Raw genomic sequence first — 12,732 nt, 5'->3', positions numbered from 1 at the left:
CCATCTTCTCCCCTACTCTCCGGCTCCCCTTCCTCCCTCCCCTCTCTCCCTCACCTGTTCCTCCCTCCCCTTCCTCCCTCCCTCTCTCACACACATACACACTCTCCTGGGAGAGGCAGAAATGCTCAACCAAGAGTCAGGAATCTTGAATATTTGTCCCCAACCCATGCTTTAAATTGTGAATCTTACCATAACATACCAGAGAATGCACCTTTACCTTTTGCCTGACACTGAAAATTAAAATGAAAACCCCCCTTTTGGATCTTTAGATTTGATGGGGAACTGGCTATTCGAATGGCAGTCGAGTCAGATATTAATGGCCTGCGTAAAATATTGGATGATATGACACTGGAAAAGAGTCAGCTGGAGATGGAGATTGAAAATCTAAAGGAGGAGCTAATCTACATCAAGAAAAACCACGAGGAGGTCAGTGACAGGATTCAATACAGGGCACAGGACCACTTTATCGCATTAATCAATAGTTTCTATTGAGTTGTGTCTTCCTTTTGGAGGGAGTGGTAACTCACTGAACTATGTCTCTTTAGGAACTTAAGGGTCTCCGTGGTCAGCTGTCTGGCACCGTCACTGTGGATGTCTCAACTGAACAAGGCCCAGATGTGGCAAAGGCTCTCGCCGAGCTCAGGGAACATTATGATGCTATAGCAACTCAGAACAAACAGGAAGCTGAGGATTGGTACAACCAACAGGTAACTGGGCAGTGTGCGGGGTTAGGATTATTTCAGTGCGATTATTGAACCACCACAGCATTCAATACGACACACCAGCCACAGCAATAGCATTCTCCAGGCCGTGAATCTGAAGATAGTTCGTATTCGTCCTATTGCAGAGTTGTGCACCCATAATGCATGCTGACACTCCCATTGCAGTATTGAAAGAGAACTATTCTGTCACAGCTGCTAGCTTTTGTATGAGATATAAACAGCGGCCCTATCTGTGCATCTCCAACATCCCAGTTCTCCCTGGTAACCTGGCAATATTTCTCACTGAAACAAAGCATGTTCCAATTGGAACATCTCCTCACTGTGTAGACAGTGCCTTTGTAATTATTCTAACGGGCCAGCTCCCATTCCTGGGTAGGTAGCTAAAGCCCCTGATCCTGTTCTGGAGCATGTCTCCTTCTGTGGGAAGTTGCCATTTGTTCACCTCTGGTCTCAGTTCTGTGGCTGTTTCAAGTGGGCCTCTGTAAAATTCCTGAAGAAGGGCTTATGCCCAAAACGTCGATTCTCCTGTTCCCTGGATGCTGTCTGACCTGCTGCGCTTTTCCAGCAACACATTTCCAGCTCTGATCTCCAGCATCTGCAGACCTCACTTTCTCCTCTGTAAAATTCCCCAACTCTCTCAAAGGGCAAGATGCGAGAATATAACTTCCACATCAGACAATAAACAATGAGCTGCTTGTCAAGATGCAAATCTCTCAATATCCCAGGAGAATGTGACATTTGGGCACTAGATGGATGACTGGACCTAGAAGCCCAAGCTAATGTTCTGGGAACATAGATCTAAGTCCCATTAGTGTAACCTTGTAACCCCAAACTAGAATTAATGAGCAGTCTTAGCCCTTGATTGGTCAGATAATAGTGGGTTAGTGGTATTGATTAAGACCCAGCAATGTTGGTGAAGTGCTTGTTTTAATTATTTTTCAGTGTATAACTATCCAGCAAGAACGCTCCACCCATGCTGAAGTCTGTCAAGCAGAAAAGGCTCAACTCACCCAACTGAGGCAGAGTTTCCAGGGGCTGGATATGGAGTATCAGTCCCTGCTTAGCATAGTGAGTACAGCAGACAAGAGGAACAAGTTGATTTTCACTGAGCTACTGAAAGGTATAGGACTGACATGTCATTGTTTTGTGCAGATTGGATCTCTCGAGGCAAATCTTGGGGATGTTGAGCTTCGTTACGGTGCTCAGAGAAGCAACATGCAGGGAACCATGACCAGGTTGGAGGGAGAACTGATGGATTTCCGGCAGAAAATAGAAGAGAATGTGAAGGCCTATGCCGCACTGATGGACAGTAAATGTCTGCTGGAGAAGGAAATTGCCACCTACCGCCAACTGTTGCAAGGGGGCTCGAGGTAAGAGGGTAATGAAACAAAATCTGACAGTCTGAGCACAAACCAAGCAGGGTGCACATGACATCACCTTCAGAATAACTGCAACCTGGGCAGCTGCTGGCAGTGCTTCTGATGAAGTTTGTGCTCATGAATTAAATATGTTGGTGTGACATTTGGAACACTTTTCACTTCAGTGTCGGGCTAATCCTTGCTATTTTAGCATAGCACAGGAGTAACTATGTCACGGAGAGAGGGCCAGACACCAGTCTCTGGAGAGCATCTTGCCTGCATTGAGCAGACCTTCCCCTGAACGCATTCTCGAGCCTGTGCCATTTTAGTTCAGTTCCAATGGCTCAGATTTTATTGTCATACTGGATTTCAACTTAGCTGTGTCATTTAAGTTACTATTGAAATTACTGAATAACTGAGGTGTCAGTCCTGGCTTTCAATGATCCAAAGAGACTGAAACCAATACTCTAATGATCCAGGCTTAATAAGAAGAAAAAAACACCTCTTTTCAAACTGATAAAGTTTGACCACCTGTTCCTTGGATTTGATTCGTAGTGATTGAACCATGTCCATTGTCTTAACGAGATATAACACATAAGCTAGCTGTAGAATGCTTTAGGACACTTCCACATTAATGAAAGGCACTATATAAATTTGGCTTCTTTATGTACACTCACACTCAGTCATTGTGATATTCCTGTTGGAGGTATTTAGAATTTTTACTATTTTCTCTTTATTTTCACTAGCCAAGCGTCAAGTTTACAAACAGCAGGTCAAAACAAGACAATTCTGATCAGAAGTGAAGTGAGGAGTGGTGAGTTTGACTATTTTCAATGATACTATCAACATGATCCACCAAAACCTTAAAAAAAATCAATGAAAGATGTGTACAGTCCAAGCCTGCAGTTATGACCATGAGTGCTGGATGACCAGAGATCGTTTCACTAGCTGGACTCACAGACTCAGGATTATAGGACTGGGATGAAAAATGTCTTCATTCAAAGAGTTGTGAACCTTTGAAACTCTCAGGCTTTTACCAGTGGAGGCTCGGATACCAAATTTATTCAAGACTGAGCTTCCTATGTATTGGGGCATGAAGCGACATGGAATTGGGTGGGAAAGTGGGGTTTAACCCTGAGCAGGCTGAAGGGGTCATTTCCTGTTTACAGTATTATGTTCTTAGCATTTGACTGTCAGAGCCCTCCTTTGTAACGTCACCCCTTGGTGTGTGACTGGGGCTTACACAATAAGAAAGCCTGATCCCAGCAGAGCAATAGTTGTCTACTTCACTATTTCAATGAACAGAGCGTGGAAAGTCATGAAAGCTTCCTGTTCCTGGTTGATATCCAGTGAGGTCTGTCTGATGCTCAGGCAAGTGTTAAATTCCTATGAAAATGCCCTCATGGTTGTGGAATTGGATTGTCTCTCCTGTCTGAACACGTATAAAGTAATCATTGTCAGGACTTGCCAGGCAGCCTCCAGAAAGGAGGGTAGGGCTGAAACAAACTCTGCACAGAGTGTTGAATTCAACTCCATATTTTCCTGGGCAGGATTTAAGAGGCGCTATTAATGATGCAGAATGTCATCTCTCCTTGTACAGCCTGCCCAATACATAAATAGCATAAAATATTGAGCAGTAATTATAATGAAAGGGTGGCACTGATTAGGAAACCAATAGAAGGAGAGAGGGCAGTGCCCAGGAGAGAGTTATCAGATGCCCAGTGACAATCTTGGGTAGAGATCTCGTGAGCCTGTTTTATTGGATGATTGATGGTAGCATGTCGGGGGCGCGGAGTGTGGAAGATAGATGTGACCCATTTGAGGGGCTGGGGTGAAGGGGAGAACAAAGATATTGGGGACGGGAGGTCTCGTAGTGAAACTCCAGGAGCTTGTTTCTAACTCTGAGTTGTGATCAAAATTATCATGGCATTACTTGGTGGTGGGCAACGTCAAATTTATGAAAGGACCAATTAATCATTCAACTAACCCATTGATTAATATCTTTTTTTTTAAAGAACCTGTTGTCTCAAAGACAGTGAAGAGAATTGTGGAGGAAACAGTTAATGGCGTCGTGGTATCCTCATCTGTCGAGGACATCAGTATCAACTAATAGCATGTTAACCATTTTGATCTATTCTCCACATTTTCCAAAGTAGACTTGTTTTATTAGGATGAAACCAAATCCTTATAAACATAACACTTTAATGCTTTTCTGTCTTCCTGTATTTCTGAGGATTCAATAAAGGTCTGTGGAAATGGTTGTTTTGATTTTGTAGCGTTTTCGGCTCCACCTGGAGCAGCGAGCCTTTCTCCTCCTCCTCCTCCTCATCATCATCATCTCTGCAAACTACGAGCAGCTCCAATTGGCCAGGGCCAGGCTGACATGAAACAACGCAAGTGAACCTGCAGTGGGATCCCACAGCAGGAAAGCACAGAACTTAGGGACGGGGTTACAAAGCAGGACACTTGCTCTGTCACAAATGAAAGGAGGGGTTATAATGATTAGGCCTTACGATATTGTGTTTGGATCTTTTGCCCTAAAATGATTCTCAAGAGGACAACAGTGCTAAACAAAGGTTGACACCAAACCAAATATTCAGACAGGCTTTGATCACAGGGAGTTTCTAAGGAGTGTCTTCAGCTGCAGAGCTTCAGCGGTGGATTTCCAGATTTGGCAACCTCCTCAAATGAAGGCTCAGCCACCAAAGCTGGGGTGTTTCTAATTAACGCTGCTCAAGAGAATTGGAGAAGCTTGGGATGGCAGAAGGTCAGGGATCAGAGCGGGTTAGAGATCCGGGTGAGTGCAGGCCATGGAGAGAAACAATTATGAGAATTTTAAAGTAAAAGCTTGTGTCAGATGAATGAGTTCAGCAGGTGGCGAGACTTGCTGCAAGTTAAGATCATCAAGAACTCTGAATAGAAGATGAGAGCCCAGCCAGGACTGAGTTGGAAAAGTAGGGTCTACAGCTAATGCAGGCAGAGATAAGGGTCTCAGCAATGGAAGAGCTGACACAGGCCAAGTATGTCAGGGTGACAGGGATGGAAATAGATGATTGTAATGATGCCAAAGTACAACAAAGAACATTACAGCCCAGGAACACGCCCTTTGGACCTCCCAGCCTGTGCCGATACAGGTACTGCATTTTGGGAAAGCAAATCTTAGCAGGACTTATACACTTAATGGTAAGGTCCTCGGGAGTGTTGCTGAACAAAGAGACTGTGGAGTGCAGGTTCATAACTCCTTGAAAGTGGGGTCAAAGGTAGATAGGATAGTGAAGAAGGTGTTTGGTATGCTTTCCTTTATTGGTCAGAGTATTGAGTACAGGTGTTGGGAGGTCATGTTGCGGCTGTACAGGACATTGGTTAGGCCACTGTTGGAATATTGCATGCAATTCTGGTCTTCCTATTGGAAAGGTGTTGTGAAACTTGAAAGGGATCAGAAAAGATTTACAAGGGTTGGAGGATCTGAGCTATAGGGAGAGGCTGAACAGACTGGGGCTGTTTTCCCTGGAGCGTCGGAGGCTGAGGGGTGACCTTATAGAGGTTTACAAAATTATGAGGGGCATGGATAGGATAAATAGACAAAGTCTTTTCCCTGGGGTCGAGGAGTCCAGAACTAAAGGGCATACGTTTAGGGTGAGAGGGGAAAGATATAAAAAAGACCTAAGGGGCAACTTTTTCACGCAGAGGATGGTACGTGTATAGATGGAGCTGCCAGAGGATGTGGTGGAGGCTGGTACAATTGCAACATTTAAAAGGCATCTGGATGGGTATATGAATAGGAAGGGTTTGGAGGGATATGGGCCAAGTGCTGGCAGGTGGGACTAGATTGGGTTGGGATATCTGGTCGGCATGGAGGGGTTGGACCGAAGAGTCTGTTTACGTGCTGTACATCTCTATGACTCTCTCTAAACCTGTCGCCTATTTTCTAAGGATCTGTATCCCTTTGCTCCCTGCCCATTCATGTATCTGTCTAGACACATCTTGAATGATGCTATTGTGCCCGCCTCTACCATCTCCGCTGGCAACGCATTCAGGCACCCATCACCCTCTGCATAAAGGACTTTCCACACATATCTCCTCTAAAGTTGTCCCTTCTCACTTTGAAATCATGACCCCTAATAATTGAGTCTCCCAGTCTGGGAAAAAGCGTTTTGCTATCCACCCTCTCGTGGCCTCAATCAGGTCCCCCCTCAACCTCTATCTTTTAATAAAAATAATCCTAATTTATTCAACCTCACTTCATAGCTAGCGTCCTCCATACCAAGCAACATCCCGGTGAACCTTCTCTGCACCCTCTCCAAAGCACCAACATCCTTTTGGTAAATGTGGTGATTATATGTCACAGGTATGTCCATGAAAGTTCATTCTGGGGTCAAATATTACACAAATCTAGTTCTGCTTTACATAATTCCCAGAGCATGTCTGGTGAAAGTGATGAGGGATTGAGATGTTGGGGGATAGCAGATCCTTCCAGCTCACTGCTCCGTGGAGTAGAGTGCACAAATTAGGAGCAGAAGTGGGCCATTGGCTTCTTGAGCCTGCTCCAACATTCTGGAAGGTTCTGGCAGACCTGTATGTGTTTCTACTTCAATTTCCAGCTCCCTCCTTTGACCCCACTGCTTAGCAAAGTAACCCATCAACATTCATTGGGAGCAGATGGTGGAGTTGTCAGGGACATGCGGGATTATGTAGCCAGCTGAACTGAATAGTTGGAAAAAAGCATTTGAAATATTTCAGTCAAAAAAATAATAGAATGAAATGGAATTCTTCATGCTTAGTCTATGAAGCTTCTTCACTGTATCTTTGATGATTAACTCCTGGGCTGTGTCTGGTTGTGAAATGAGGACTGTATCATCATGTTGGTGACTTTAGGAGTATTTTATAGGGGCCCTGTTGTGATGCAGAGGTTAAGCCCCACCACTGGACTTGGCAACCCATGTTCAAGTCCCGCCTGCTCCAGAGGTGTGTAATAACATCTCTGAACAAGTTATTGTTTATGGGAGAGATGGAATCTTCATGATCAGGATTAAACCGAGCTGTAATGGTGTAATAAAACACCTGATTTCAATCCGAACCTGCTGCATGGGGATTTCAGTGAACCACAGAAGGCAGGAGCTGCTGTTGTCAGACAGGATTTATAGCACAGTCTGTGGATTCATGGAATACAACTGCTCCCTACCACATCACAGGCAATTGTCAGCAGCACCTAGCAGCTCACAGCTGCTATCCCCCCCATTTACAATGAACCCTGACCACCTCTAAACCCCGAGGCGCAATCACTTGCTTCCTCCTGCAATTCGTTACCAAGAACCATCAGCAAGAGTTCTCAAACTGTGCCTTCTTTTTGCCAGCTTCATCACCTACTCCTCACCACAGATTTCTCAAAACCATTCAGTACACTGCTTTTCAGCTAGACATCCTTGTTTCCTCAAGGCCATTGAGATGATCTTGCTCATTTAGATTACAGCTGATTATCTCCTCAGTGCTATTGTCCTGCATTAGTGTCATAGGGTCATACAGCTGTATAGCAAGGAAACAGATCCTTCGGTCCAACTTGCTCATGCCCAACAAATATCCTAAATTAATCTAGTGCCATTTGCCAGCACTTGGCCCATATTCCTCGAAGTTCTCCCTGTTCATATACCTATCAAAATGCCGCTAAATGTTATACATGTACCAGCCTCCACCACTTTCTCTGGAAGCTCATTCCATATACGCACTATCATCTACATGAAAACGTTGCTCCTTAGGTCACTTTTGGCGGCATGGTGGCACAGTGGTTAGCACTGCTGCCTCACAGCGCCAGAGACCCGGGTTCAATTCCCGCCTCAGGCGACTGACTGTGTGGAGTTTGCACATTCTCCCCGTGTCTGCGTGGGTTTCCTCCGGGTGCTCCGGTTTCCTCCCACAGTCCAAAGATGTGCAGGCCAGGTGAATTGGCCATGCTAAATTGCCCGTAGTGTTAGGTAAGGGGTAAACGTAAGGGTATGGGTGGTTTGCGCTTCGGCGGGGCGGTGTGGACTTGTTGGGCCGAAGGGCTGTTTCCACACTGTAAGTAATCTAATCTAATCTAAAATCTTTCCCCTCTCACCCTCAACCTATCTAATTCTGGACTCCTCCAATCCAGGGAAAAGATCTTGTCTTTTTACCCTATCCATGTCCCTCATGATTTGATAAACCTCTATGAGGTTACGCCTCAATCTTCGACGCTCCAGGGAAAACAGCCCCAGCTTATTTAACCTCTCCCTATAACTCAACCCCTCCAACCCTGGCAACATCATTGTCAATCTTTTCTGAACCCTTTCCAGATTCACAACATCCTTCCAATAGGAAGGAGACCAGAACTTCCAGATCACTTTCTATCATGAATAATTTGAGCGAGTTAAGTTAGATAAACGTTTACCATGAACAAACTACCCAGCTAATTCCTCCCACTTCTGTAAAGAAAACTCTTTACATCAGTTGAGGGAGAAATCTATTGGTTCTTTTGAAAGGGTGATTGAAATAACATTATAAGATTCCATTTTCTTAGCAACCCAAGTTTGTGACACTACTGAGACAACTGTGAAAGATTACTGACTTGGGCACATTCTGATCTCCCTCCTATAGGAAAGACATTAAATTTGAAAGGGTTCAGAAAAGATTTACAAGGATGTTGCCAGGATTATAGGGTTTGAGCTACAGGGAGAGGCTGAATAGATTGGGGCTGTTTTCTCTGGAGTGTTGGAGGTTGACGGATGATCTTATAAAGGTTTATAAAATCATAATGGACATGGATACTGTAAATAGATAAAGTTTTTTCCCTGGGGTGGGGGTGTCCAGAACTAGAGGTTTAAGGTGAGAGGGGAAAGATTTAAAAGGGATGTAAGGTACAACTTTTTCACGCAGAGGGTGGTGTGTGTATGGAATGAGCTGCCAGAGGAAGTGGTGGAGGCTGGTACAATTACAGCATTTAAATGGCATCTGTATGGCAAGGGAAGGCTTTAGAGGGATATGGCCTGACAAATGGGACTAGATTAACTTCAGATATCTGGTTAGCATGGATGAGTTGGACTGAAGGGTCTGATTCCATGCAGTACAGCTTTATGACTCTATGTGGCAGAACAATGGAGCAACAGATGACAGATCATTCAATTCCTCTATCCTTTGTCTTCAAGAATAACTCCTTGGTCATTGTTTGTTTTTCTCAGGGGCCACAGTCTAAGGATATGGGCCGGGCCATTTAGGACTAAGATGAAGAGTAATATCTTCACTCAGAGAATGGTCAGCCTTTGGAATTGCCTGCCACAGAATACAGTTGAGGCCAAGACAGTAAAATGTTTCAATAGGAGTTATATATAGTCTTAGAGCTAACGGGATCAATGGATTTGGAGAAAGCGGGACCAGGGGTCTGGGTTGGATGATCAGCCATGGTCATACTGAATGGAAGAGCAGGCTCGAAGGGCTGAATAGCCTATTCTTGCTCCTTTTTTCATTGTTTGCAAAGGTTTCACTCTGTGCCAGCGTTTGATGGTCCAAAACCCAATGTGTCTCTCTATCCCAGGTAAAAACAGGATGTGTCCCAGGGCAAGACCATGAACTAGTATGATAAAAGAGGAATATTATAGAACAGGCCAAGATCTGCCCTTCAATCAGACAGTCAGGGATCAGGGGCTGCCCAAATTGGAAAAGGGCAACAAGGGGTGACTCAGGCACAAGATCCACAAGGTTCCACAACCAAGATCAAACCTTGTCCAAATACCAAATGGGTGCTGTGGATTTGGGGAACAAAGAGACTGATATTGAGATGGTCTTCACAGGAAATTGTCACCACCAGCCCCAGTGAAGCTTTGTTCCCTTCAAACCCACTCTGTAACCCTGTAACCCTGCATTTCCTATGGTCGATCCACCTAATCTGCTCAGCTTTGGATTGTGGGAGGACACGGTGCAATCAGAGCAAACTCCACACAGACAGTCACCCAAGCCAGGAATCAACTCGGGTCCCTAGTGCTGTGAGGCAGCAATGCTAACCACTGTGCCGCACCTTTCTCAAGCCCTCACATCTTTAATGGTTCCTCTGTAAATAATCTCACACTTGCTGCACTGAACTGTATCTGCCAGTTTTACCCAATCACCCAGCCTTGGGAGACTGTCTGTGTCTGCCTGGGTTTCCTCTGGGTTCTCTGGTTTCCTCCCACAGTCCAAAGATGTTCAGGTTAAGGTGGATTAGCCATACTTAAAAATGAATTTGCCCATAGTGTGCAGGTTAGTTGGATTATCCAGGATAAATTTTCTGGTGTCAGTGTAATTTCCTCTCTCTCTAATCATTGTTTTTGTATGTCAGGAGGTAATGCTGAATATTTACAAATCACAGCTCAGGCCTCAGCTATAGCTTTGTGTCCTCTGTTTCTGAAATAACTCCACAGAGGCTGGTATCCCATCACCAAGTCCCCCTTTCTTTACCTATGCAGAATCCCTGACCCTGATCCAGCTCCCTCTGAGCCAGCTCTGAGTGAACAGAACCTCGGACACTCCTGTCAGCCAGGGCTCCCTATTTGGACCAGATTAACAGCCCCAATCAGGGAACTCTGATTCTATGAGGGCCACTTGGCTGACACCGTTACAATCACTACATCCCTCCCGTTCTAAGTGCAGGGATGCAGGCCTATTCTTTTCCTTGTAGCCTCTGCCAGGGCGTGTTCACACTGGATCTGGTTCCTCTGCCTCTGCCTCTGCCTTGGAAACGGGTGTCATGTAGCTGACCGTAGTCAGCCTCTTGCACCCAGGGCATCTCGGAAGAAACTCATCCTCTTCTTCAGGTGGTAAAGGCATTGAGACTGCAAAATCCACTGAGTCCATCTCAGACTCTGAGATTTCTGCGATGATGGACAGAGGGGAAGAACCCATGGGTTCTAACAGCCTTTCTGGCTGCTCTGAGGGGCTGGGGATGTTTTGGTCCTGAACTGTTTGTGAGTGTACAGCTTTTACATGGTTCACATGCTTGCTCAGGATCATCTCTCCTCCCCAAACCTTGTAGTCATAAGACCTGACCACACGTTGACCTCTCCTCCTACCCACACAGAACCATTTCCATGGTTTCGACACCAAACTTCCTCCCCTGAAGTAAACTGTCTCTCTCACTTAGAAGAATCTTGTGTTTGATATTCCTGATGCTGTTTCACCCTCTCCCCAGGTCTGGGACGATCAGATTTAACATGGTGTGAGTCTTCTCCCCATTAGCATCTCTGCTGGAGCTGTCCCTGTAGTTACGTGAGGGGTGGTCTGATAAACAAATAGAAACTGGGACAGATTGGTATCGAGTGAAGCTGTACGCTGTTTCATTAAGTGTCTAGATTAGAGTGGTGCTGGAAACGCACAGCAGGTCAGGCAGCATCCGAGGAGCAAGAAAATCTATGTTTCGGGAAAAAGCCCTTCAAAAGCCCTTTGGGCTTTTGTCTGAAATGTCGATTCTCCTGCTCCTCGGATGCTGCCTGACCTGCTGTGCTTTTCCAGCACCACTCTAACCTAGACTCTGATCTCCAGCAGCTGCAGTCCTCACTTTTGCCTGGCTGTTTCTTTAAGCCTGCCTTCAATGCCTGAATTCTCTTTCCTCCTTGCCATTGATAATGGATGGTATGGACCATTAGGAACTGCCTGCTGATAAATGATGTCCTGTTGTCTGGGACCCTCTGCATTGTGTGCAGATGTGTGCAGATTTTCTATCATTGTCCCATGATTGATGAATGAACTCTGAGCATGTCCAGCCACTTTGAGTTGGTGTCCACAATGACTAAGAACAGTGAGGCCATGAAAGGACCAACACAGTCAACGTGTAACTGAGTCCAGGGTTGACCTGACCGTTCCCACGAATTTAGGGAAGTCACTGGCGGTAATTATTGTCCTTGTTGACTCTGGGCACTGCCCCACGTACCTGACTCTGTCTGCATCCAGGCCAGGCTGCCAGACATAACCTCACCATTTTGGAAATGTCTGGATTCTAGCAGCCACTTTTGCTTGGGATAATAACTCTCGCTCCCCATTATAATGTTGGATAGAGACAAAAAATACTGCAGATGCTGGAATTCAAAGTAGACAGGCAGGAGGTTGGGAGAACACAGCAAGGCAGGCAACATCAGGAGGGACAGGCAGGAGGCTGGGGGAACACAGCAAGGCAGGCAGCAACAGGAGGGACAGGCAGGAGGCTGGGGGAACACAGCAAGGCAGGCAGCAACAGGAGGGACAGGCAGGAGGCTGGGGGAACACAGCAAGGCAGGCAGCAACAGGAGGGACAGGCAGGAGGCTGGGGGAACACAGCAAGGCAGGCAGCAACAGGAGGGACAGGCAGGAGGCTGGGGGAACACAGCAAGGCAGGCAGCAACAGGAGGGACAGGCAGGAGGCTGGGGGAACACAGCAAGGCAGGCAGCAACAGGAGGGACAGGCAGGAGGCTGGGGGAACACAGCAAGGCAGGCAGCAACAGGAGGGACAGGCAGGAGGCTGGGGGAACACAGCAAGGCAGGCAGCAACAGGAGGGACAGGCAGGAGGCTGGGGGAACACAGCAAGGCAGGCAGCAACAGGAGGGACAGGCAGGAGGCTGGGGGAACACAGCAAGGCAGGCAGCATCAGGAGGGACAGGCAGGAGGTTGGGGGAACACAGCAAGGCAGGCAGC

At 46.2% G+C, this 12,732-nt stretch overlaps 1 protein-coding gene across 1 annotated transcript in view; it reads left to right on the top strand.

The window, feature by feature from the left end:
• The window catches only part of LOC122539709 (keratin, type I cytoskeletal 19-like), a 7,729-nt gene extending 3,389 nt beyond the window's left edge, over positions 1-4,340 (top strand). Inside the window, exons 3-8 of the mRNA XM_043674718.1 lie at positions 270-426; positions 546-707; positions 1,665-1,790; positions 1,875-2,092; positions 2,827-2,894; positions 4,096-4,340. Of these exons, the coding sequence (XP_043530653.1) occupies positions 270-426; positions 546-707; positions 1,665-1,790; positions 1,875-2,092; positions 2,827-2,894; positions 4,096-4,190 (826 nt within the window). The 3' untranslated portion in view covers positions 4,191-4,340. The remainder of the gene's footprint in view (positions 1-269; positions 427-545; positions 708-1,664; positions 1,791-1,874; positions 2,093-2,826; positions 2,895-4,095) is intronic.
• The last annotated feature ends 8,392 nt before the right edge of the window (positions 4,341-12,732 follow it).

Source organism: Chiloscyllium plagiosum, chromosome 33, assembly GCF_004010195.1.
Source record: "Chiloscyllium plagiosum isolate BGI_BamShark_2017 chromosome 33, ASM401019v2, whole genome shotgun sequence".
Classification (NCBI taxonomy): Eukaryota; Metazoa; Chordata; class Chondrichthyes; order Orectolobiformes; family Hemiscylliidae; genus Chiloscyllium; species Chiloscyllium plagiosum.
This window is presented reverse-complemented; position numbering and strand designations above follow the sequence as displayed.